Source organism: Notothenia coriiceps, unplaced genomic scaffold (assembly GCF_000735185.1).
Source record: "Notothenia coriiceps isolate Sejong01 unplaced genomic scaffold, NC01 NC01_scaffold00036396, whole genome shotgun sequence".
Lineage (NCBI taxonomy): Eukaryota > Metazoa > Chordata > Actinopteri > Perciformes > Nototheniidae > Notothenia > Notothenia coriiceps.
Window position 1 is genome coordinate 529,518 of NW_011369097.1, and position 27,076 is coordinate 556,593.

The 27,076-nt window shown below is 41.4% G+C and overlaps 3 protein-coding genes across 3 annotated transcripts in view; 1 reads left to right on the plus strand and 2 right to left on the minus strand.

Annotated features, from left to right (window-relative positions):
• Positions 1-7,161, minus strand: part of pomt2 (protein-O-mannosyltransferase 2) — a 27,476-nt gene extending 20,315 nt beyond the window's left edge. The window contains exons 1-19 of the mRNA XM_010792258.1: positions 6,386-7,161; positions 6,212-6,296; positions 6,022-6,126; positions 5,465-5,573; positions 5,153-5,261; positions 4,088-4,247; positions 3,886-3,992; positions 3,688-3,770; positions 3,291-3,400; positions 3,124-3,190; positions 2,969-3,029; positions 2,784-2,862; positions 2,165-2,316; positions 1,983-2,074; positions 1,810-1,886; positions 1,655-1,726; positions 1,498-1,557; positions 1,294-1,399; positions 1,054-1,194 (exon numbers count right to left, since the gene is read on the minus strand). Of these exons, the coding sequence (XP_010790560.1) occupies positions 1,054-1,194; positions 1,294-1,399; positions 1,498-1,557; positions 1,655-1,726; positions 1,810-1,886; positions 1,983-2,074; positions 2,165-2,316; positions 2,784-2,862; positions 2,969-3,029; positions 3,124-3,190; positions 3,291-3,400; positions 3,688-3,770; positions 3,886-3,992; positions 4,088-4,247; positions 5,153-5,261; positions 5,465-5,573; positions 6,022-6,126; positions 6,212-6,296; positions 6,386-6,690 (2,080 nt within the window). The 5' untranslated portion in view covers positions 6,691-7,161. The remainder of the gene's footprint in view (positions 1-1,053; positions 1,195-1,293; positions 1,400-1,497; positions 1,558-1,654; positions 1,727-1,809; positions 1,887-1,982; positions 2,075-2,164; positions 2,317-2,783; positions 2,863-2,968; positions 3,030-3,123; positions 3,191-3,290; positions 3,401-3,687; positions 3,771-3,885; positions 3,993-4,087; positions 4,248-5,152; positions 5,262-5,464; positions 5,574-6,021; positions 6,127-6,211; positions 6,297-6,385) is intronic.
• Positions 1-27,076, plus strand: part of LOC104963667 (calcium/calmodulin-dependent protein kinase kinase 1-like) — a 366,751-nt gene that overhangs the window by 91,618 nt on the left and 248,057 nt on the right. The gene's annotated exons all lie outside the window — the stretch shown is intronic.
• The window catches only part of LOC104963642 (latent-transforming growth factor beta-binding protein 2), a 94,004-nt gene continuing 75,176 nt past the window's right edge, over positions 8,249-27,076 (minus strand). The window contains exons 30-41 of the mRNA XM_010792256.1: positions 25,844-25,966; positions 25,086-25,214; positions 19,578-19,706; positions 18,681-18,815; positions 17,546-17,746; positions 17,349-17,441; positions 16,853-16,981; positions 14,421-14,561; positions 13,833-14,006; positions 13,448-13,726; positions 12,152-12,301; positions 8,249-10,415 (exon numbers count right to left, since the gene is read on the minus strand). Coding sequence (XP_010790558.1) covers positions 10,240-10,415; positions 12,152-12,301; positions 13,448-13,726; positions 13,833-14,006; positions 14,421-14,561; positions 16,853-16,981; positions 17,349-17,441; positions 17,546-17,746; positions 18,681-18,815; positions 19,578-19,706; positions 25,086-25,214; positions 25,844-25,966 — 1,859 coding nt within the window. The 3' untranslated portion in view covers positions 8,249-10,239. The remainder of the gene's footprint in view (positions 10,416-12,151; positions 12,302-13,447; positions 13,727-13,832; positions 14,007-14,420; positions 14,562-16,852; positions 16,982-17,348; positions 17,442-17,545; positions 17,747-18,680; positions 18,816-19,577; positions 19,707-25,085; positions 25,215-25,843; positions 25,967-27,076) is intronic.

Sequence of the window (27,076 nt, forward strand, 5' to 3'; positions counted from 1 at the left end):
GACCCAATCACGGCTTTGATACGGCCCACTCAGTGCAGGTGATAGAGATGTGTGAAAGAAAAGTTCAGTCCGGCGCAAGCAAGAGGGAAAAAAACAAAACTGAAGAAACTAGAGCATCACCTCCGAAGGTGGATTATTGTATGAAGTCAATGTGCACTTGCGAATGTTGTATACTGTAATCCAAAATTGCCATAATTAAACATCAGCTGCAATTCACAGACATGAAGAAGGCAGTTCTCTGCCATAGCATATAGGCTAATGGAGATGCAGTTAATTGTCAGCATTCTTTATTTACGTTCATTCAGTCTGTTAAATGGCCTTTCTTATCTGCAATGTACAGGAGGAAGAGTGATAAACTGTACTGTCTACTTGGCTTACATAAACAGTTTAAAGTTTTACAGCCTAAAAAACATGGAGCATTTTTCCTTTGTATTCAATTTTTATGTCAATTTGCCACATTTCAGTAGGGTGATGCTCAGCCCCCCCCGTTAACTCCTAACAGTCCATCATATTGTCACCACAACCAGATAATTAACTGATGAAATTATCTGTAGTTGTTGATACATTGCTGACAGAAGGGAACATAATTTGAATACAGAGTTTAGAAATACTCAGGTTTTTTGAGCATGATCATAGCATGTTCTTGTCTTGACTATATTACAACTATATTATAATAATAATATGGTCTATTTATTATGTGAATTGATTATGATTATTATTATAGTGAGAAGTAGTTTATTTGCATTAATGTATATTTTAATCTTTTTGAGGCTAGTATTTGGCAGGAAACGCAGACGTATTCACCTGTAAACGCATACTGAACAACATACATGCACATTTACCTCACTGTATAAAAAAGTAACTGTGTTGATAATAATAATAAACAGGAATTATATTTGCAAAGTGGCCTACTTTGTTTCCAAAAAAATGTTTTCACTCCTGTCGGTTGGGGCCTCATCTCACAATATCGCTTGGGGCCCCAAGTTAGCCAGGGGCGGCCCTGACCTCTTGTTCTATATAATGGAGGAAGCTAAAATAAAGTATGAATGGTACCTGTGAGCATGCTGCTGAAGAGCATTGCAGGGAAGTAATGGTGGTAGTAGAGGATACGGCCCATCGTATAGAAAGGTGCATAGTGCAGCAGCCAGGCGAGGAACAGCAGTCCTCCTTCTCTCATGAGAACATGAGAATGCTCTGAAACACAAAGTGGAGAACACAACAATTATTTGTCACATATATTTGCTTTTAAATGCTTCAGTTACCACGTATCTGTATTTCTGGCCATTATCATACCTATTCTTTTTTGGCTCAATGAGAAACCTCTTTTGAGGGCTATAGCTGCCACTGCCGCCATGATAGGATACAATCCCAAACTAGCCAAATGTATCCACCAAACCACCTAAAAGAAAAAAGTATAAAATCATGAGTGTATTAACATGTTTTTCTAAGGGAAGAGTGACAACAGAAAAAAATGGGGCATGTTTAAGATGGACTTACGGGGTTCCCCAGCAGGTAAACACGATACTCTGTGTCATTCACTCCAGAAAACCTCAGACCCTTTACAGAAATGAACCGAGAACATTTGTATTTTAATTTTATTAAGCTTTAACGTTTTCCAAAAATGTACATTTGACCCCTAGATTACTCAACGCACCTGATAGTTGACTGGCCAATGCCAGGGTTTTGAGTTCATCTCATTGTCTTTGGGTTTCAGGCCACTGTTACCCTAGAAAAAAAGACACATTTTATGTCAATAAAGTGTCTCTGATTAAAATCATACCGCACTGACGGATTGTCACCGTTTCTTACTCTTATCATCACAATGTGGGACTCCAGTAAGATCTCCAGGAAATGGGGCTTCAGCACAGACAAACTAATGTTGGGCACTGAAAGAGGGGGAAAAGGATTACGTTGATTAGTGTTTAACATCATGAAGAGTAGAAAAGATCATAGGAGTACCAAGAATTGTATGTTTTTCTTACAGCTGGGGTTGATATGATCTTCAATGTTCCACTGAGAGCTGGGAGTCTCCTTTAAGTAGGGACTACAGGTCACCTCCACCTGTTCCCAGCCCCTGAACAGAAGGGAAACGGTGTCCTTGACTGTCTATACACATGACGCATCTTGAATAGAAAAGGAGGAGCAGTCTAAACTTTCTTTTTACCACTTTGGGAGAGTCTTTCCAGAGGAGTAAAGCACACAGCCGGTAGCTCGGTGCAGGAAGCGCACTTTGCTACGCAGCACCTTCACCAGGTCCCCCTTACGGCCTCCACACACCTCCACCTGCCACAGGTCGTTTTTGTCACCCGTGCCATTCTAAAAAGAGGCCAAAGGTGATGATGTGTTTTTAGACTTGAGGACATACAAATACGGCATATAATGGCATGCAATTAGAATGTAATACGCTTTTAATGCGCTATAATAATGATGATGATAAGATGGTGCCGGTGATGATGGCTGCCGTGTCTTTGGCTCCTCTCCAACTCTGCCTATTTTTCGTTTTATTTCAGTGTTTGCTTACTTCGTTGTGTGCTTTTCATAATTGTATTTGTTTTATGTCTTATATATATTCATGTTGCATTATTGGAGGAACCTGTGACTTTTTTCATTGCCATGTCTACACTGTGGCTACTGTGCACATTCAAAGCCTTGAATCTTGAATCTAAGGCCATTAACTGTTTGGCATCAAAAAAGAAAACTTCACCCTGAGGTCTTCTTACATGTCACCCTTCAAATGTAAAGAGCCGTAAGGTGAAAAGAAGTAATGTTATGGGTGTACTCACAATGCCATATCCTGTAACCTGGAAGTGTTTCTTGGTCAGAGGGGCCTCATGGAGGTGACTGTGAAGGTTACGGGTTGTTCTGTAAATACACGCACATTATTTGGATAAGAATGACATTGGATTCAAATCGATGGACAATTAACAATAGGTTTCATTGTACTGCTTTGTGGAGTCATTGTACGTACTCTACGTGCTCGAGTCTAATGATGTCTCCATGACGAACCAGGTCAGGTGTCCCAGATTGAGCTTAATAGAGACAAACAATAAGACGCTGATACATTGCTTCCTTATGGCTTAAATACATGCTATTGGTATCAGTAAATCAACCCCATGTGCTCACATTCATTTTCATCCGGTCTGTGAACGAGCCACAAGTTGTTGTAGTCTTTATGGAGGTAGGCTGTCACCTGTAAGGACATGGCAGGGAAAGCTGTTTATTTACAATAACTATAAAAGGAAATAGCTAGTTATAATTATATTTGATAATGTTTCACACTGTAGCCTGACCTGCTGCTGCTTTGATCCCACTCCCTCTGGGTATAAGTGCCAATGAGAGTGCAGATATCCTCCAGCAATCCGGAGGTTTTTAATTGTGATGGTGGAGCCAAATGCCAGGTCTATATAAGGAGAACAACATCCACATTGTTACAAAAGAAAAGAAACTTACACATTTTAATTAATCATAATTTTAGGCTTCAAAGAGCCATCAACACAAGGAACGGAGCATAAAGAATAGTCACTTTGTGAAGACAGCAAAATGTAAGCACACACATCAGTCTGCCTGTTAACATTACTAAGGGAAAGCCTACATTTCTTTAACCCCCTTTTCATTGTTTGATTTGTGTTTTAGTAAACACAGCTCCAACATAATGTGCTTTTATTCAAAGGTGTGTTTAGGACTCACACTCAGGCATGGATGCGTTGTGTAGATTGTTCCCGATCAGTCGGGACTGAAAGGCTGAACTGAAGAAACCATCTCCTGGTCCACTGGTGACAGAAAACAAAATCATGATGACCTCAACAACGTAGATACTGAGCACTATTGAGTGTGAGGTGAGGGGTAATATCAATCTGTATCTATAGTTTAAGAGATCAGACGCACCTTTTGTTCAACACAACAAAGTGGATTGCAAATATTGTAACGTAGAGGAAAAGTGGAAACAGGATGAGACCAACAACCCGAGCCAGGAAGTGCTTTGCAATTTCAACCTGGAGCCAGGAAATAAACAAAAAACAGTCAAACCTCAGGTGCTGCTCATCAACAATATCTGTAACAGTGCCATTCAGAATATTCTGCTGTTTACCAGTGAGAGGCTCAGGTCTCCCAGAATTCTCCAGAGGTCCCAGATTGTGTTCAGTCCCACCAACAGAATGACAAACAGACCCACAAACTTCACCCCTAATGCCCCAGCAAGGTTTACACCCGTCAGTACCAACCACAGCCACCAGGAGGCAGCAAAGGGCCTAAGAACAACAGCAAGCAAGCAGGAACAAAATCAATGTACTGCTTACAACTGGAAAAACATGAGGACACATTACTATTGTTTTAAAATGCATCTCATATACGTATGCAGACTTCATACTGTGAACCTTTGCATATTCCTTGGACAATTTTGCACATTCCTGCACAAGTGACAACTTCTTAAAATCTGCATCAGTTATTTCGGCTATATGTCAAGTATTTGTATTATAGTTTTCTCCTAATCTGAGATTTTCTTATTCACTATTTTAATGTTTTCTTACTATTTTAATGTTTTACATTAAAATATGAAAGCAAATTCCTTGGCCATGAAAACCTAAACTAAAACTCAAACCAGATTTGATTCCGTGTTGCTTTAGTAAGGCAAGGCAAGTTTATTTATACAGCACTTTTCAACACAAGGCAATTCAAAGTGCTTTACAAAAAATGAAAGACATTAAGAAAATGGCATTTAAAATCAGTCATTAAAAAGAAAAGTTAATAAAATAAACATTAAAAGAAAAAATACATGGATAAAAGTTACAGTGCAGTCTAAGATATGAATAGTTCAATAAAAAGCAGCGACAAAAAGATAGTTATTGTAACCAGTTGGTAAAGACATTCTCCTCAATAAAGACAATTGTCCATATTTTATAACAAAACACAAGTCCACAACAGGTCGTTTCTATTTGTATGCCAAAAAAGTAAGCAGTTTTGAATTTAAATGATTTGATATAAGTTAAAAAAGTTATCACAAGCATTGCATTTGTACCTGAAAGACAGTGGAATCATCGTTGATTTTACTGTGTGCCAACTAATTGACTAATGGACTACTGACATAGTTTCACCACTGCATTGCATGAGACTAGATTGAAAATAAGCTAAATACAAAGTCTGAGTGGTGTCCTACCTGTATCTCTGCTGGTTGAACTTGACCATGCTCAGCACTGCTGCCATGATGAAGAACAAGAGTATAGGGTCTAACAGGATGTACTGGGAAATGGTGATAGAGCCAGTGTCTGTAGAAAGCAGTAAATTAATCACAAATTCATTCTCGTTATTCGAACAGCGTAATTTGAATTTTAAATAAATGCTCGTAAGGTACACAACATACTCTTCATGTGTCAAAAGAAACTGTTTATAAACAGCTTGACGGTCAGTCAATTGCAACTTTAACATGTTTTGAATTTGTGCAAACCTTTTAAACAAGGAGATTACTCACCAAATATGAGCAAGGTGGCAGTGATGAGGGCAGCAGTTTGAGACTGAGACAACTCCAGCACTATGAGGTAGGCAAAGATTGGGAGACAGGAGCCAAGCACGGCACAGAACTGTAAAGCAGGGGGGAGAACACAGAAATAAGCAGCCTTAAAGGTGGGGTAAGTCATTCACTTCAGAAACACTTTTGTTATATTCCATGGAATGCTCTTAACATCCCGATACCAATGAATACATTAAATGCTTTGACAATAAATACATTAAAAAAATGAAAATGTGGAAGCCGTGGCGCTGTAAAAAGCACGACCAATCATCACAGCACAAACTTATCTTGTGCCCTCATTGGTCATGTGCACGTTCGTGTGTGTTGGAGGATGGGCTCTGTAAGGAAGTTTCGGCTGTGTAGTTTCAAATTATAGCGCACTCGAGCTGGTTTCTCCATTCTTACCTACCTTTAATGGCTGGTCCTTTTAAAGTTGGGACAAAATAATATGAATACATTCAAGATCCTTCTTAATCGATGAGACAAAAGCAGGTCTGCTTGTGTTGAAAGAAACATACCCCTCTCATCCCCCAGTAGTTGTGATGATCATATTTATCTCCAGGCTTTATGAAAGGAAAGGAGCCATCATAACCGGTCATGTACCCAGCAAGACCAATCAGCATCTGCAACACATTAATGGAGATCAATAATCATAATAAAGACGTTTTCCAGAAGACGCTATACAAAAGGGATAAGATCTCATCCCACCTTTCCAAGAGGAGGATGGACGTCAAAAAAGAAGGTCCTGTTGATGTAGTAGCTCCCCATCTTTCCAAAGTGTGTCTCATCCCAGCTGAAACACCAAAATTAGTCAGTGTTTTAAACATTGCAAATTATGATCCAACTTAATCTTTGTAGGCTACATGCATGACTTTAACTCACCATACATGAGGGGGCTCTGTTATCTTGTAGAGGCGTGTGGAGAAAGACAGCCCCACCAGCAACATCAGCAGCACCCTGCTTGGAGGATCCTTACTGAGATTTCCTCTGGTGGAAAACTGAGCACCATTTGAAGACTGGGTGTCATCTTCTGACAAATGTCCAGCAGTGTGACTGTGTTTGTCTTTTGACAAAGAGGTGGATGGGGCTTGGAGAGTCTTTTCTGAGGTGAGACATATTTTCCTGTTTCGTAGTGTTGAAGTGTCCCCTGTTTTGTTCCATTGTGTTATGCATTCTTCTTTTGCCATGAGGAAATGCAACCTGTAATAAATGGACCAGATCCCCTTCCAGACCGGGAGAGTCCACTTCCCACCTATATATTTAAATAGCTAAAGTTGATATCTGGATGAACTGTGTTGTCTGGGACTAATATCTAAATTGAGCATAGCTAGTTTTTAGCTAGATGTAATACTTGAGCAACAGGTGTGAGTCGTCAACATTGCAACGTAATAAAAAAGGCGATATTGACAGAGAATGTCTCACCTTTCCTAGTCAACAAATTATCACACATACTATTTTGTTACAGTGTAGCCAGGCTATTGATACAATTTTAACGATAAAAGCATACTTATCCTAGCTTGCTAACCAAGTGTCCACTGGCTAAATGTCGGCATTCCTCACAAAAAAAATATGATAATTGTTAAAGGTCTCTATCGGCTCAAACAGTTAAAAGATTTACATTAGCAACACAGCGATAGCACGGGAGGTTGCAGTTCGACTCAAACACGTATTAAGCGAGGTGGTTTCTGGGAAATGTATTCCACTGCGTAATTTAGGTTGACTTGGTGGGTGAGGTGTAAACACATTTACCCAGAATCCATCTGGAATATCTTCTCGTCCCCGTTTAACCAATGGGGGAATTATTATGGTAGAGATGGAAAAGTAGTGGTGTGCAGTGCTATTTGGCCACAAGAGGGCGATATAGTATAATACATCATTTGTAATACTAACAAAGATGCTTTATGAAACTAACTTGTTTCTCTCTCTTCTGTTGTGTAGAATGTAATCCACCTGGCATTCCCTGTCCCAAGTTCTAACTTTATCTAGACTGGGTTCATACTGTATCTGTAGTCAAATACCTTAAAACCACTGGTAAATAATTTAAAATGAGTGCTTTTGCTCAAGTTGTCTGTAAATACAATTTAAATGTTGTGCTTCTTAATGCTACAATTTAACTGCATTTCAGAGGAATTATAAGATAATATTGCTCTCTGCTCTTCATTTATTTGGCAGTTTATAGCAGCATTTTAGATTATCTTTTTACACTCAAAACAAATACGGATATAACATGAAGGGTCACATTATGATAAATTAAACTGCCAAAAAGTGTATGAATTAGGTAAAGTTAGTTATGCCTTAACTACCTGTACCATTACAATGTTGCTTATGCCAATTAATTCAAAAACAATGATTTGATAATCCAATAATAATAGTATTTACTGATGTAAAAATCTTGTATCGTTTTTTCTGCATATTAAATACTTTCGATAACTTAAAGTACGTTACGAAGTAACAATTCATGAATATTTACTTGTAAAATAGTTTTTTTACTTTGTGGTATTACTTTTACTCCAGTAAAGGATCTGAATACATCTATTTTCGCTGCCAAACACACACATCTGACTTGTTACCTCCCACGTTAAAAGTTACTACAACTGACTAACTTACTGTTATTGTTTTGGTAGAAATAAACTTCCCTGGCAGCAAAAATGTACAATGTTAATATACATTTCAAACACATGGCAAAAGCATGGTGTGTTTTTTCCCATTTGTCAAAGTAAATTTTCAAAGACATTTATATATTTTTAAAGTTTTTATTTTGATGACTGATAGTGATTACAGTCAAGAGGTAAACAAAATGAATGAGCATACATTTCCAATGACCACAGCTTTAAAACAAGACATTTATTGCAAGTTATTTGCAGTTTTGAAAGGCTTTAAATATTCCAACTTTGACCTAAATGTTAGACTTCCGATCCGGGTTAGCTGATGAATACAGCACAGAAAAGTGGACATCAAGTGGAGACATTTGTACAACTCTAGGTTTATAGGTTACAAATGCATGTTAAGAGTATAATCAACTTTAGTCCTTCTCCATGTTGGAATCCGACTTTTATGTTTCTGCACTGCTGGAAGAAGTTTAGTCCATTAGACAAATATTCTAAACCTGAATATAAAACACAAAAAGGTATAATTGGGAGTTCAGAAACCACATGGTACTGTCTATGATACATTCATGACATAAGGGTCAAACGGAGACTAAAAGAAATAATGTTCACAATTACTAATATTTAGCCATAAATGTGAGTTGTGACGCACAGGAGTTGGTGCTTGCATTTCAAAAGCATTGTCTTTGTAATGAACTTGAAGAGACAAAATGTCTTTTAGAACAGTGCTGCCACTTCCAAAAAAATATATTTCATTGTCTGCTCCACAGGGCAGGGTATACACACAGTTCCTCTGGTACAGTGTCAGCCACTCTCCTCATACATAAAAAAAAACAAAAAAACATTTTTACAGACATGTATAAATCTACAAAGCTATAATGCCAGATTTTTCTTATTTTTACGTTTTATGTCAAACAAAATATTGGTTGTGCTATAATGCATTAAGAGAATATGTAACAAAAATAATACATAGTACTAGATCTGTACAAAATATACCAAACCTCTCCAACAAAGCCTGTGTCTTTACATGCATTCGAGATGCACACGTGGGAATGGTCTGATGTGTGACCCTGGTTCATAAAACTTTCACTTCAAGCTGTGATATTTGTGGATAATTTTAACTAACTTACCTTCCTGTGGTTTAAGGCTAGAATGTAGCCTATAGGTCATGGTACATATGGTTTTCACAGACATACTGTATAAAACAAGTTAATACTGTTAAAAATAAAATGGGATCAGCAAACGAGTCCATGTTTTCCTACTTCATTGCTGGTATTAAGATCATAAAAAGGGTGTTAAACAGAGGAAGGCAGGTTATACCTATTGCACCTTTTTTTTTTTTAAACATTACATAGATCATCATATACATCTACAGTCTTTCCAGGTCCACTTAAAGGCTGACGTTTTGAATGTGTAGTTTGGCTGTGTTCACTCCTCACTTCTGGGTCCAGAGATTCTTCAGCTCGTGGTTAATCTTGAAGAAGAGAAAGGTGGTTCTTTCCTTTAATTTCAGATGTCTATCAACCCTGGCGTCCATTTAGTCCAAGGTCGATGCTAATTACAATGAGTGAGTGAGAAAACTGGTGTGAGGTTTGATGGTGAGGCTCAAGCTGATTTATGAGTGGCTGATTCTCTCTAACATTCCTTCTTTTATAAACACATTTATTATCTCCCCACTCTGTCTCTGAGGTGAGACAAATACAAAAGGAGAAATCCATGTATGCCCACTGAAAAAGGTCACTTTCTTAGTTTGCAGAGCCCCGTCATGTAAATGAAATAAATAACACAACAAAAGAAAGTGACAGAGAAAATAATGTGGAAAATATATCTGCATATCAAACTGCCTGGGGTTACTGAATAAAAATAGATCAGTCCACAAAATCCCTTTAAGGCAAATGGATATCTGGTGAATACTAAATCCCATGTTATACATTCACTGCACAATTCCTGCTCCTGTTGGATGTGTGTGAGGGGGATATTAATGTGTTCTGTGCTGAATGCGAGTGTGTGTGTTTGTGTGTGTAGGGAAATGAGTTTGGACGTCTAAGCGTTACTGTTGCAGGTTTAGTGCCAGGGCCCTGGGGAAAAGGGCAGAGGGGTGTAAGGTGATCTTTGAGGGAGCAGTCTGTCTCAGTTTCCTGTCTCCAGAAGCCCAGACGCTGGGATCTCTGGGATGCATCTGTGCGGCTCTGCGGAGGCCAAGAAGCCGCTCAGACAGGTGCACTTGTACGAGCCCTCTGTGTTGCTGCACAGCCCGTTCTGACACAAGGGCACCTTGTCACTGATGTCCTCACACTCGTTTATGTCTGCAGGAAGAGGAGACATGAGGTCAGCACAGAGATTTCACAGCTGAAACAGCTGCCTGCGCCACATCTGCTGCTGAGTGGCCTTATGGGTATATGAGGAATGGGATGCTGGAATGTCAAAGTAATTCATACTTTTGAATTCAGTTCTGTCAACCGTTCTGTCTGTCTTTTGTTCTTATAAAAAATGTGTCTTTTTGTTCTTCCTTCTTTCTATCCTTCATTCCTTACTTCATTCTCTCCTTTCTTCCTTCCTTTCTTTCTATCCTATTTCCTTCCTTCCTTTTCCTACTTTCTTCCTTCCTTCTCTCCTTTCTTCCTTCTCTCCTCCTTCCTTCCTTCCTTCCTTCCTTCCTTTCAACCTTTCGTTTTCTAACTTAAGAAAAAACTGTTTTAGTGGTAGTGATAATTACTTTCCAATGTAGGTTATGGTTTTTGCAGACGGTTAATTACGGGCCCATCAGCAGAAATGGCGCCTGTGCCTGTAATCTGTGAGCTGCATAGGTTGGTTGAATCTTCTACTTTTTTGATGATCCATTAATCACCAAAAATTAATGTCTAAATCAAATGTCAAACATCTGGTTTCAGCTTCTCAAATTCAAGGATTTGCTGCTGGTCTTCATTTTACATTAGTTCATTTGATATTGTGCCGTTTTAAACTGTGGTTCAGATTAAACAAGGCGATATCATAACCAAATTGTCAGTTGAACAAATGATTGTCAGTTCATTGCTAATAAAAAATGATCGTTGGTTGCGCCCTCTGTACAGTTCCTCAGCTCCTGGTCAGATGGATGAAATGGTATGCAATCTTGTTAACAATAAACAAGGTTGTTTAAATTACAATCATAAAAAAATCTCATTTGAAGTATGATATGTTGCATAATATCTCATCTTGTATATCTTTAATCAAACATGCCGTCATGTTGCGTGTCGGCTGGATTGGAGCACTTGAGCGCAGAGCAGTTAAGAATGATGGTAAAATTAACAATGCACTGGATTATGTTTCTTTTTGGCTTTCGGCAGATTTTTCTTTCCCTTTTTCAACACGGGAGGTCTGATTTGTCATTTCACAGCAGTCCATCTCAAATGACCCTCCTTCTGTTTATGTCATGTTCTGCTAGGGGGAAATGCTCATGGTGATATTTATAAAAGGAGGCATGGCACGAGTTGCACAGATCCCACATGTTTCCACTGGTTGGGAATCAATCACTTTCCTCAGGAAAACGTCTGGCCTTGGAGCTGATAAACTTGTACGCAGACAGAATATTGTAATCACTTCATTACAACAAGACGGTCTCACTTTCTCACAAAACAAACACAGTACACTTAAAAGATATAGTATCTCTTGTAATACACCAAGTGGCTGAGATTCAAGGACTCCTTATTCTTGGCAGAGTGTGACTAGGGAATTTCTGGCCAAAGGGTACATACGATGGTTTTGAGAAGTACACTGCTTTCATTAGTTCCCTATAAAACAGAACCTAATGCAAGGTTGTTAAATTCAAAGGTCTCCTTGAATTTGATGAACTACAGCAAGAAGGGTTACCTCACTGAAATTAATCCGAGACCCGGCTCCAGAAGGCTTTAACCTGAACCTCTCTGCGGTTTGATTTGGAGATTCAACACCACATTGTGATTCCCTATTGATTCTACAAAGTCCCTGAACATTTGCCCTTTGAAATCTACATGTGGGTGGTCCGTTGAGAAAAGATATCAAAGATGCCGTGAAAATAACTCACCTAAACAGGCCATCTTGTTGAGGTCAAGTTCGTAACCGTCAAAGCAGTCGCAGGTGTAACCTTCTCGCACACGAACGCAGCGGCCATTTTCACAGCCGTTCAGGATTCCACACTCCTCCGCTCGGAGACCCTCAAAGGCATCGTAGCGCCCTGATTGGACGCAGAAATATGGAAGGAAACACATATAAAAAATATTGTTATTAAGATAGAACCTCTTGTTTACACATCGAGCAGTTAGCAACCATATCATTTATTTAGAGTTGTTTTCTGCCCACCTGACAAATAATGGTTTAATATTCTCTTTCTATTAGCTCCCGTTTAGTTCTCTACCAAGTATTGAAGGTAATATCTGGTTCTGCAGTTAAATGTTCCGCTATGTTCCTAAACTGGTCTCTAATCTTGTCTTTCTAATGCGATGCGTTCTGTAGAAGGTAATGCACAGTTGGGTGTCAGAGCTTTTTCACTAAATATAGCTATACATGCAGAGATGAGAGTGGACGAAAACACTAAAGTGGTGTGGCAGACGGCTACACAATGAGTTGAAAATCACCATAAAGCTTTGTATAGCCAGGGGTGCACACAACTTTCTCAGTGAGGTACTCAGATGAGTACCTGGAGTCAGTGTTTGGTACTCCAACTTCCGGCTCCCCTCAAAGTTCCCATTAAGCCCTCTGTATCGCGAATATCAGCGGGTGGGGGTGCTAGTGGAGTATGATGAAGCCCTCTGTATCGCGAATGTCAACGGGGGGGGGTAGTAGTAGAGTGCAGAGCTTCGTGACCACAGAGCGTGTGAACGTTGTGATCAGCTGTTTTAGCGCAGTGCTGCTGTACAGGCCGACGTTAACAGCAGCCCTGTCTTTGCACACGGAGATCGACTCGTCCGGTGATCTAACCGCCTTATGGAAAAGCTTCACATATACATCGGTACGCAAATGCGCTTTGTGACACAAGTGACGGTACGCATTTCAGATTGTTGCCGCGCATGCGTACCTGCGTACCACTTATGTGCACCCCTGTGTATAGCAGATTATGCCTATTGTTAAAACAATAGTATAGAGAAAATAACATTTGAATGCAAAATTGTACTAAAATCATGTAATTTTTCTATTGCATCTTGATGAGTTTAATGACATCATTGGACAGCGGTTACCCATCTTAAGGGGACAAATGTGTGTTACGGTTGTCAAACAGAAGTTCATAATTTATTTATAGCACTAGAAAAGTCAGCATATTACTGTGTATGTTATACTAAATGCTACACACAGGGGATGAAAACCTCAGGGTGTGTAAACCCACCAGCGTAGGGGTCCAAAGGCCGTGGCTGCTGCTCCCGTGGTCTTGCAATGGGCACACGGGAGGGTGGCTGTTGCACGCCGTAGTCGTTGTCATTGAAGAGAGGAACTCCCTCTGGAATGTCATAGGGTCCTGAGGGGCCGCCATAACTGTCCCAGTACGGAGGAACAAAAGGCTCCGCAGGATCCTCCGGCCCCTCCATACCATACTCGTACCCTGGCCGCTCTCGCAGACTGTCCCTTCCTCCTTCCCGAGGCAGGTTGCACATCACTGCGTAGTCGTCTAAACAGAGCAGCACCAGGGAGGGTTATATTTTGGATGATAACAATGATGTGTTGATATAAAAACGGAAACTATTAAACTTTCTTATGTGCAAATTGCTTCTCACCAGAGTCTTTTTGGGGACAGAAGGCACACTGTTCACTCCAAGCGATGCCAAACAGGCAGCAGCATTCAGTGTATGTAGTTCTGCGGTCCTGCAGGGGCTTTGCGCATACGTTGTCCCCCTCCAGACGCTGCCAGCAAATATCCATGTGCACATCGTGGTCAGAGTCAATGGTTTCTGGGAGATAGAATAGGGAGGGAGATAAAATACATATGGCTCTTTTACCACAAACATTTTATTCGGTGGTAGTGAAAAAAAAAACATAAGGCATCCAATCATTCCACCACGTTGTAGATCTTCTCTTTGTTAAGGTTTTTAAATCTACACTAAAGACTCACTTCTTCTCTCTGGCCTTCTAGTCAGAGCGGAGTATGACACCTGACTATTCCCTGTGTTTTTGTTTTTTATATTTCTGTTGTCAATTATTGTCTTTTATTGTGATTGTAGTAATGTGTTTTTATTACATGTACAGCACTTTGGCTCGACCAAAAATCGCTTTTAAATGTGCTATATAAATAAAACTTGATTTGATTTGATTTAAGTACTACCGGATCAATAAAAGCAAGTAAGCATTTTGAACTGTTTTCACACCTTCTGTGGTGTTGAGGCCGATGCAGCGCCGCCTCGTGCTGTCCAGGACTAACGGAGGGCTGCAGAAACAGTTGAAAGAGCCGGCCGTGTTCACACACGCTCCGTTCTCACAGGCGGTCCCAAATCCACACTCATCGTAATCTAAAATTAACAAAGTAAGGCACAAAGGAATTACAATATGAATACATTATCATGCAAAAGTGGTTATAAATGATTGAGACGCAACACGCAACATTTTAAATAAATCGCTTGATGGAACAAATTAAGAACATTTATTTTTTCATTCTGCCATAGTTTGTTTTGATTTTAACAGTTTTATTTTCCTATTTTAGCCAGGCAATCTTTCCTTGTCCTCATGACAGGCTAACTGAAGAAGTGGTAGGAGAAATATTCAGTGTACTAACAGCGCACAATACTCCACTTCTATGTCCTTCATTCAAAACCTTACTTAAAGTGGACCCATTATGCTATATTGGAAAAATATATTGTAGGGCCATACCTATACAAAACATGTCGGTGAAGTTTTTTGCTTAAAATACCAAACAGATCACCCATTGTAGCCATGCCTCATACTGCTCATACCCATCTTTTGTAGCCCTGTTTCAAAAAGGCTGATTCTGCTGCTAGCCACGCCCCTTTGTAGCGTCAATCAGCTTTCCCCTGCTACCGGGAGACTTTTGGTTATATTCCATGGAATGCTCTTAACATCCTGATAGCAATGAATACATTAAATGTTTTGACAATAAATACATTAAAAAAAATTCATCTGCGGAAGCCGTGGCGCTGTAAAAAGCACGACCAATTATTTTAGCCGGCCTGGCTAAAATAACTGGATGGCCTACCTGCCTGTCAGCCTTCCATCTCGTGCACAAACTTATCTCGTGCCCTCATTAGTCATGTGAGCGTTCGTGTGTGTGTTGGAGGAGGGGCTCTGTAAGGAAGTCTGGTCTGAAGGAAGAGGCAGATTTTCTTCGGCTGCGTACTTTCAAATTCTAGCGCACTCGAGCTGGTTTCTCCATTCTTACCTTTAAATGCCATGTTATGCTCCTAACCACTGACCAAGCATTATTTCTGAAACAGTATGGAGCTCATACCTTTCTCTCTCGCAGGGTTTACCACAAGGACATTACGTTACACACATTCTCTCCAGCAGCCTACAGCGTTAGCTCCATGGCTAGCTCTGAGTGTTAGCATGCTTGCTAATGTAAACACACAGCATATTACTCCAAAAACACGCCGCGCATTGTTTCTGATACAGCACATACTGTAGCTTGACATGTTCTATATATATATATATAACAACTTTACTCTAAGCCTCGAGCAAACATCCTGCTGAATACAGACACACAGCTGTGACTGTATACGGAGACGATAGTTGGGACGTGTGCCGGAGTGCCACAGTGACGCGTCCTAAAACCCGGAAGTAAGCTGCGCATGGGTTCCTTCCGGTTCCTTCGACAAAAATTCAATTTTCGAATCATAAATCTATCGATCATAAATCTATCGATTAGATTGATTATTAGAAAATTATAAAAGCAGGGTAGACATGTGGATATTTTCCGACTGAACAAAACGTGATCCGTCTCTTAAATGTGTGTCAACCACAGAACTTATTTCGAGCTATTTTCCAAAATCCTATGGAGAAATTGCATTGCTTTTTTGTCGAAGGAACCCATGCGCAGCTTACTTCCGGGTTTTAGGACGCGTCACTGTGGCACTCTATATAGGCCTCGTTGGAGATTTATCTTTTTCCATTGTTTTCTTCCTGGGTGCAGTGACGTGCCCATACCCAAATAGACCCATTGGTCCAAATGGACCAATCCGTTATGTTACGTCCGCGGAGCCGTTAGTTTAAGTCTTCCTCACACACACGCGGCAAGGCTGTGAGTAGGTGTGTGAGCAGTGAGCACACACACAAACTCCCAGCCAGGCTGCATGTGTGTGTGTGTTAGGGCTGGTTTTGGCTGGGTTTCACTGTCTCGCAGACGGCCACTGGGCTCATAGGGAGGTGGGGGCAGGAGCTCCAACAAGCCATTTAGGACAGAGAGTGAATACACATACTATACAGAGATGCTGTATGAGAAACCAATGTGATTTTGGAAAATTGCACAGTATAAATCTATTCTAGTATACCTCAACAATGGAACTATGATCAGTAGAAATGGCCATGACATGGGACCTTTAAGTGAAATGCCACTACATCAGATGTTTCTAAAATAATGGATTACTGTAATGCATACTGGTTGAGGATACAGCATGTGGGTTAAACGCACTAACGTTTATTTAAAACACTGGCATTAGACATGGGTGACCAACAATCTTGAAAACAGTTTAATTTGATTAATACCTGTACAATGACATTCCAGTTTATTTGTTGCAGCTTCATGTATATGGATTTGGTTTTCAAATGTCAAAAAAGATGATCTCCTTACCCACGCACTCAAGCCGGATGTTGTCATAGTAGAATCCGGAGCGACAGTAGCAGGTATAGGTGGAAAATAGATTTAAACATTGTCCGTTCTTACAAATGTCCGATCCAAACATCTCACACTCATTTGCATCTGAGGAACGAGACAGAATCACACCTTGGTATTACATAAACGAGATGAAAAGTAACAACAGGCAACACATTGGCACTGCTGTAAACGTCATTCCCTCCTCTTGTAATAAGGTGTGAAGACACACTGTGGTTGCAGCAGTTAGTCAGGTATTAAGGCACGATCACATTAAACATGGGCTTACTGTGGAGACAGCCTCGTAAATGTGGTGAGGCATTATGTCTGTCTAACTGGATTTAAAACGTAATGCAGGTGTAGGTTAAAACGGTCTGCTGACATTGCACCTTTGCGTGCCAATTTAAAGTGTTGTGAGAAGGGAAGCTATAAAAACTTGGGTATGTCATTAAAACGAGTAAGTATTTACGCGTACCTATGTAAGGACGGTGTTCTCCCAGGTTTTGTGAAGAGGACAAGGGCTGGGGTAATAATCCAGTGCCGTGAGGGCACAACTGGTTAAAATCATCTGGAAAATAGGAGTTGGATTCATTAGTGAGGTAGCAGATAATAAAAACACACATTACAACATCCACTGACTACGTTCACTTTTTTCTGGGCCTCTTGTTGTACCTCTTCCTTGGAGAGGACAGGCGTGGATCTCGCAGTTGTCCCCCCAGCCGGCCCCCACTGTGCAGCAGCACTCCTGCTTGGTGCTGTTGCGAGACAAGACGTTGTCGCAGAAGTTGGCGTCGTTCAAGTTGTAGTAACACTCCTTCCTCTCGTCGGCTGAGGAAGCTGATGGAGGGACGCCAGGAGCAGGCGTCGAGTTAGCTGTAGAGGAACAAAGGAAGCATTTCTTCACGACATGGTGGGGATTTGGCACATCAGGAGGGCAAACTAATCTCAAATCTCTCTACTGAGATTGGATCTCCAAGGACATACATTAACATGAAATCCTCAGTATCAGCATTGAGTGGCCACATGCCTCCAGCAGTAGTGCATTACCCTGGCCTGCCACTGCTGAGCCGGCTCATTTGTCTAGAGGCATGGGTTCAGGCATTTCACCCTTAAGCTGCAGGCTTAGCCAAATGGAAACACTGGCATGTGAGTCAACACACCATTCACTCTCACATGATTGATTAACACACGTCAAAAGCAAACAGCGGAATGTGGCAAAAAGGTACACAAAGGCATAGCTGGGGTTTAGTGCCCAGGCAGAAGAAATAACATCCCCGCTGAGGGCGCGCCGCTTAATAATGTAAATACGCCCAATTCGTGTACACATACGCCTATCACGCTGGAGAGGTGATGGTGTTTCCATGGCTGGAAAGCACTTTACTGTCATTCGTAAATTGCAATATGTTGCGTATCTGTAACCTCTGCACTCGAGATGATTTGGTGCAATGTGTCTTCAGCTCTAATTGCACATAGCTGCACCTTATCCCTGTTTGTCTTGGTGAGGATATAGGTTATCATTAACAAAGCCCTCAGGGTATCTACTTGGCTCCACAGGAGGAGTGACCTCATTTCATTCGAGGGATTAAGCTAATAGAATTTTTTCATAGTCCACCCAACTATAACCCCAGCCTATAAAACACATGGAAACAGCCAGGTCAAGAGACGAGGAGTGGGCCGTGTCCACCTCGTCACCCTTGTTTGGATAATGAGAGACGGCTCATTAAATCAGGGAAAACTTCGTCTCCCAATGATGGGATGGAGAATTAAGTCCCGTGGGTCACTGTGAGTGCTAGTCCTGCTCCATTACCCAGGGAGCGGCACTGGCTGGTGAGGGGATCAAATTCCTCATTGTCGTTGGGGCAGATGCACAGGAAGCTGCCATCGAAGTTCTCACACAGGGCCTCCCCGCACAGCGCCAAGCTCATCTCACACTCGTTCACGTCTGAGAAAGACAGGAGAGAGGGCGTGAGGTCAGTAAAGGGTTTCAGGCACGTACGCACAGGCATGCGTTCAACAAGGTCATGGGGCGGTCAGACAAACCATTTTTCATTATCTCGTTACTGGAAGATAAATTCAAACCCAATTGATAGAAAGAAATTGTGCATTATAGATCATACCTTTATTTGCAGTGATTAATTCTATATTGATTCTAAATGTTGTTCTAAATTGTATAATGTTGAGATTAGAGTTTATGTTGTAATTAGATTTTGGAAGAAATCAGTTAATCTCTCTTTAAACTAAAATTATGAGGTTTTGCTCTATAAAAGTGACCAAGAACACACACAATAATACAAATATAAGTCTAATGATAGTAAGTAGTAGCACTCAAGTAGTTGAGTGCTTAGTAACGAAGCTCTCAACCTCAAGCCTATTGGTTGCTAAAAAGATTATATCTTTAAAAATGGGTCATAAATATATACTCTGATCTCCAAAACGGCTAAATAGTTTCTTAAATTCGTTATGCAAGGCAGTTTTTAGAAAACATTTCTCAAAAATAGCAATTATTGGGTTCTATTTTCACACGCATATTTATACACACTCTAGTGAGAACAAAAGTGTAGCTCCACAGAGGAAAATTATACATCAGGGTTTAACGTCACAAACTTATAAATATGATGAATTCACTGTTGGTTTTGGTGTTTTTATAGGAATATCTTTTAAGCAATAATGAACAAGAAATATTAATTGTAGAACGGTTACGGACCGACACATTTGCTCATGTCTCCGGGGGGGCTGTTGTAGCCTTGGTCACACTGGCAGCGGAAGGAGCCATCCGTGTTCTCGCAGAAGCCGTGGTTCCCACACATGGTTTCATTGACACACTCATCAATATCTGGAGGCGAGAGCACACAGAGAGGCGAGCACAGCATTAATATTTACAACGTCACTCTGCACAATAGACGTTCAGACCGCCTAGGTAAATATGCCGCCGTCGTTCCAAACTAAACATCACTACCATTGTTACCTTACAATATCACTCCCATCATAACAGAACCAGAAACAGAGACAATCCATTAAAAGGGTTTTCAAACTCGTAACATGTACTGCAAGAGCCGAAGGAGTTTTCAATTTGTGGCCTCAGAGATGGCAGAGTTCAGGTTTAAAGAGGCTTTTTAACCCCATTCTGAAGGAGTTGACTCCCTTTCTCAGTGAACATGTTTGAATGCATTTTAATGTGTTTGACATCAGCTGTGGATCTAGGTAATATGAAAGTATAAGTATCAGTAAAGTCAGTGGAGAGACTGTATGCTGTATATCAGTGTGAGAGAGACCTGGAAGTTGAGTCTGTTATACTTGACCTTGTTTTTTTCTTCGGTATGTAATAGCCTCTTTTGACCTTTAAAGAGAAATGTTAAAAGCGGCATATGTTTCTTTTCAATTAAGAAATAAAAAGTAAATACTTTCCAGTAAAATTAAATGTAGTCTGTCCTTTTATTGTTCTGCAAGTCATTACTTGTAACATTATGACAGACACATTTTTGACCTAACATTACTAGAGCACTACAAACCACTGTGTATTTTTAATCAGAAGCAGGATTTCAACTTTTGTTGACTTTAAGTTTCATAACCACCCTTAATGACCGTTTTATTCAAAGTTTCCATGACTAACAGTAACTCCACAGGAGTGATCACACATGCAAGAAAAAATGCTGAAAACACCAACACATTGAATACTCAAATCACCATTAAATATAACAGTCCCATACTTGTAAAGCTTACTTTGGATAAGACTGTCAGTAAGGACAAACAGTTGAATCCAGTGGCAGGTTTATGGAGTGCAAAGCACAGTCATTCACATATTGTCTAACCAGTTTCATTTATCCTCTGAGCGCGTATAAAGGCTGTATCAGCTAAAGACAGCGAGAAAGTAGGCCAGAAAAACCACAAGCCATTTCATTTGAGCAGTGTGCCTGGCCAGGGCCCTCTCTCCCTCTCCAACACAGACAACTACTTTGTCAGGCTTGCTGGGGGACAAGTCCTCCGCCAGTGTTTCTGTCCTGACTTGGCCGCTTCTCTAACATGCCTCTGGGGTCAGAGACAGGGGCTCCCACGGGCTAATAAAACTGCACAGACAAAATTGCCTTTGTCATTTGTTAAACCTCTAACAAGAAATGCTGAAAAGGATTGCTAGAATAGACTTGTGGGCTCAAATGGCAGCAAGATGATCGAGTGAGAATGGATGGACACATACTGAAAATCGCCCACCCATTGGATTAGCATTCTGCAGCTGAGGATAGAGATGCCAGACTGCTGTGGAAGTGGCAACGTTGTTTTTTTGGCTCCTACAAGATAATAAGTGATTGAGAAATACATTTTCAAGAAGGATTTTCCCAGAGCTCAATTAAGGTTATCCGCTGATATTAAGTATTGTATATCAGAGTTTGAGGAGCATTGTGAAGAGCTTAAGTCCAGTTGAGAATGATGGAATGACAGCGGCTGCCAGCAGGGAGGTCTGGGAGGAAGGCGATGAAAACTCGCCCGTAATATATAAAATAATCAGTGTCTGCAGACGGATTTTCATTCATCTGTAACATGGAACAAAATCTGGTGCAAACCACATGTTGTGATGATGAGATGCAATCAAAGCATCATCCGGGGGAGGAATGAGAGCATCCACAGCAAAACTATTTTAATGGCTCTTGTTTTTCTGTGTTTCTGACTCAGTTGAGTTTGACTGGCAGCTTAACTGGACTGGCCATTCAGATCTTCCAAGCAAAGGGGTCAAATTAATTATCACAGCAATAATGTTTTTTTGGAAAAAAGGAAGAATACGAAATCAGATCAGCCAAGAGTCGGTCACACAAGCAGGACGTGGGGTCGCCTTTCTTAGTCTTTCCATGCACTAATCAGTTACGTCAGGACACTTGCAGAGCTGTAAATTGCCCAGAGGGGAGAACTGAGGAGGGTGAGGAGTTCAGTTGAGGTGGGAGGGAGACCCCGGCCCAATAGGCACCTTTCCTTATGGTCTGACCCAGGAGGACCTGCTTCCTGGATCCGGTGATGCTGCGGTTTAAGGGGGGGGGGGGTAGGAAGGTTTAATGCTGTGGGAATCTGTGCCATGTGTTAATCTGGAGCACATGGTGGCAGGAAACAATAATATAAGAATCAGTGACTGTTGGCTCACCCTCCGCAGCACACACTTATTCTCTGGGCAACCCCTTGTCTGATTGGACCCATATGCAGAGGTTATTTCACACGCGACTGGGCGAGGATGAGGTGAGGTATTTGCTTTCAGGGGAGCATTTTTGTACGCTTTATCTGACATTACATCTACAACCTGTCACGGGTTAACTACAGCGGAGGTCAAACTGTCGTACAATGTGTGGACTTCTATGTGTGCTTGATCCCACACACACACACATGGTAAAGTCTTTAGGTTTTCTATACGTTTAAAAGGGGTGGGAGGTTGGCAAGAGCGTGACCACAGTCAATTTCCGCCCTCGGGCAAGCCTTATTAAAGACAAGGCTTAGCTTGAGGGGATTTATGAGCATGATGGTGACTTAAAGATGAAAAACAATGACTTGCAAGTACACACATACTGCCTTTTTTCTCATGGTGCTGAGTACAGCATCATCGCAGAACTGCAGCCCCCACAGCACAGTTGTGGAAAATAAAGTGTTTTCCCCTTTTGTATTATGGCCTCTAAATCTAAATGAGTACCGTGAGCAGAGCCAAAGACAACCGCTGCCCCTTCGAAGGCCGGTGAGTAAAAATAAAACAACGCCCCTCATAGAAACGGCAAATTACAGTGTCTGGCCTCTTCTTAAATATTTGATGATTTTTACAAGCAGACAAAAATGCCCTGGAGTAATTGAGCTCCCTCCCTGGAATTTTATTGGGGTGACGGCAAGCATCTCCCACAAATTGCAATCGTGAGGTGAAACAAGCCACTATTGTGTGCAGCGCTGGGCTTCTGAGGGTGAGAGGGCTTGGTGCTTAAACTGTGGCTGTGAGTCAACGCTGAGCTGTACGAGTGTTTGTTGTGGGGTCTAGTGAAAACACGGACCACTTGAGTCACAACATAGCAACGAGGGAAAGATGGTCCCGTCATAACTTGGCAAAATACAGAATTAGGTAAACTGTGAGATGTGTGGAAACATAGGGGACATTGTGAAGCTTTTTCTTTGTTTCTTTACAAGTATTTCATTGAATGTTTTTATAAACATCGTCATATTTTGGCTAACAAATCAAACAACTTGTATATTTTAATAAAGTTAGAAAAAGTAAAAGCTGCTTTTTTCTACATTAATATGCACCATTATTTAATTTTCAAGCAACACAGTCATTATATGTATATTTGTCTTACTCTCTAATGCTGGTATCTATCTATTTCTATTTTGAGATGTTTCTATTTTAGAATTGTTTATTTCTACTCTTTGAATTTGTTATTATGTGCAATGCCTTGTTTTGTTTATGCTGCTGCAACAAAAACCTTTACCAAATTGGGATTAAAAAAGTACATCTTATCTTATCAGACATGATACCGTGTGATGTTTATCTAAGTATTATGTATTTTTACTTTAACATAGTTGGATATTAACAGTGTATTTCAGGTAGTCTCCTCACTAAGCCACATATTTATCAATCTTCCTCAGTCCTTACAGTTTAAATATGAGTTTTTCTTCCTTTGATGCCACTTTTGCCAACCGTATAAACCATTCCTGAAATGAGGGCTCGCTTGGGTTCCTCCAGTTTCTCATTATAATTTGCTTTCCCACCATTAAACTGGTCTGAATGGAGTCTGTGGCTCCAATGTGATAACATATCCCACCTAAAGATAACATCATGCTCTACAGGACATGTCAGGTAAGAAATGTGTGACCTGTAGCGCATAACGTGGCACTGATTTATGCCTATATGAGCGGCCTGGCAGTGTTTTGAATATTACACTGAAGGAGTGGAGGTCAGCAGCTGCTTTCAATCTGCCCTTATCACACTCCAGACCCCGACACTGTTCAGCTGATGCCAGACAGGCAACACCATAAAGTGCAGCGAGGAGGCAGCCACACATAGCCGGGGACCAGGGTGACGGAGCGGTCTGATCCGTCACCGATCATCATATTCTCCCTAGATTTCCATCTGTTGATAGTCCAATAAAAACGAAAGGCTCATGAGAGTCTGTGAAGCCGCACCGCACTCCGAGTGCATCTATATGACGGTTAGACTCTGGTTCTCCCTCTCTAACACAAGCAGAGTTGCAACAAAAAAAAAACACAGCTAACCACACACGCACACACATACACACACAATCAACCGCAAACACCCACAGCCTCCATCGGCAGTCCAACACATCATTCCATTCAGATGCTCTCAGTCTGCTTTCCCCCCTCCGCGCCTGTCAATCTCCGGTGACTGTTTGGATTGTGACTTGTTATAAGGAAAATATTCGTCCTTTTGTTTTTGTCTGGAATATTTTTTCTAAAAAACAAGACTTGTTGTTTTATGGTGCTGTGAGAGCAACACCGATGAGTAATGCTGCGCTACAAAATAAACATAAATCGTTGTGCAACATACCACATTTATATCTCTAGGTGTCTAATCCTGCCAGTAAACACAGACAGCTTCATGTATTCCGGTGGTTGTGGAGATGTGTCTGTTGTTGTTGGCCAGCTGTGGGCCCAGATGAAGCATAAGTATAAGCCTAGCCGGTCAAACCAGGTGACCGGGATCCTCTTAAGGCGAGGAAAATAGGTAACGGCGGATAAATGCATCCCCTCTCAAAAGGAGAACAGAGGTGATCAGGTTCCACCGTGTGCCTCTGCCAGAGACACTCCATTAGCTCTGTTGTCCAGAGGATTGAGACCATTATCAGTTGCTGGCCTCTCACACCCCCTTTAATGACAGTGCACTCCTCTTTCTAGAGTGTCCCAATTTCAAGGGGCTACTTCTCCTCATCTCCTTTATGGCCTCTTGTGCAGGAAGACCTCGAGTACCTGATAGCTCTTTGATTCCCTTCAGCCTCTCTGTGTCTGCATGCCAAACAGATATCATTATCTCTGCACAGAGGGACAGTCCTGAAGAGTATGCAGAGTTGAGTTGAGGCTAAGCTTGCCTTTATTTCAACTACAGCCCAAGATTTAAATGGCACAAAAATAGTTAATAGCTACATAATGCTTACTATTCAATGCTTTAAGACAGTTAGCCTTCAAATCTATCTTTTTTCCCTGACATAATTGCGTGTGCTGGTCTTTACCAGTATTTACCACTCACCACAGTCTGACGTGTCGTCTCCCTGGAGGCCAGGCTGGCAGCCCATGAAGCAGCGGTAGGAGCCGATGGTGTTTTCGCAGCGCCAGGTACCACACACTGAGCTCCCAAACTCCTTGCACTCATTCTGGTCTACAGCGAAAAAGGGAGCAAGACAGATGTTGGTTAGTAACTGACAAACAGAGGCACAAATGCAACCACATGTGCAATCAGAAACTGACACACACACACACACACACACAGATATTCCCTCCACTGCTCCGTTGCTTCCAGTGTAATGGCTGTACGGCAGGAGGTAGTCAGGAGGCCTGTGGTGTAGCTGTCCTCAGTAAACGCAGCAGGCAACAGGAATGGCCAAGAACAATATTATCACAGCAACCAAAGAACTTGTGAAGGAGCTAAAGGGAGACGTTCCAGAGGGAGAAACACCTCCCGTTCACAATCGGGTCATTCATACTTCCCTCATGGGATTGGGATTTCAGGCTTCCAGCCATGTTATCCAGGCACCCCTCGTTCCTGGGACCCTGGAGGAAAGCCTCTAAGCCAGGCTTGGACACTTTCCCTGGAGCCCAGTCCCAACTGCCTATAGATAATCAATCATGGCCAAGTGTGCTATGCTTGAGCTTAAATGTAGCGTGACGATCAGACAGCTAATGGTGACATATTGGTTTGCGCAGAGAAACCTCAGGACAGAGTTAGGGGTTCAACAATCACTATGACACAAACAACAGAGCATCACAAGGGGTTCTATTCTGTCTTACCTTCGCAGTCAGCCGTGTCGGTGTCAAACTTAAAGCCAGCCTCACACAAGCACAAGAACGAGCCGTCAGTGTTGATACATTCGCCACGGATGCACGCATCGTCTTTTTCGCATTCATTCACATCTGAGGCAGAGAGAGGGAGAAAAATTAAGAGAGAATCAGAATCAGAATACCTTCATGCGTCCCACAGAGGGATAAGGTAATTGGAGGAAGGGTGTGTCAAGATTTGCTACATGTTAATTATCACTTAATATCCCCATATATCTTCTGTCTTCATTACATCCACAGGGAACACCACTCCTTTTCATAAGAATCACAAACAGAATGTGTAATCAAGCGCTTGTCTGAGCACAAGATGCATTGGCCATTTGGAGAGCTTAACAGTGTACCGGCAAACAGGAAACAAAGGAGGGAAAAAAAACATGTATCCGATTCGTAAAAAAAGAAAAACATAATAAATGCGACTTGCTTGATTAGCTGTAGATTGGTGGATAATTGCGGCATTACAACATAACTTGTAAGGCACGTAGGCCTGCGGGAAAAGGAGGTGGAAAGTCAAGAAATCGGGGGAAATCCACCGCTGGGTTAAAGCCCATCATCCTTTTCCAACCTTTGATAATCAGAGACGACAAGGCAAACACCCATTTGCAAAGATAGGGTGAAAAAAAACAATAGCCCAGACTATAAGTAAACACATAAAATACTGAGACTGAAGAGCTTTGGAGTTGATTTAAAGCCTGTACTAACGGCTCAGCAAGGCCATGGCACAACCTGTTGATTCAGATTACATTTAGATGTGTTTCAGTCTGCTGTCAGTCCTTTCTTACATTTGTTCTGTTTCTGCTGAAAGACTGGCCTGGTCAAGGGCAAGCATCATTTTGCCGAGCATCACCTGACTCAACCCATCTTTCATTCCCATAAACTCATACCCTCCTCCTCCCCCTGCAGGCTCATGTCAGAGGGGTCTGGCTTTCTTTGTGTCAGCACTGTACACACAATGGCAGGCTGCAAGGAAATATATGACAACTGCTGATTTATAGGATAATTAGAGTGGAGTATTTGTTGTGGCGGGCAGCCAAAGTACCTGATGCAGGCTAGTTTGCTCCGAGTCTGTGTACCATATCTAAGACGCTCCAAGGCCAAAGCCTCAGTGGAAGAATGTCCCTGTTCAAGGACTGACCCTCCTCTATTGTAAGTCAAACTTAAACCATCAAGAATTGAGCCAGTTTCTTA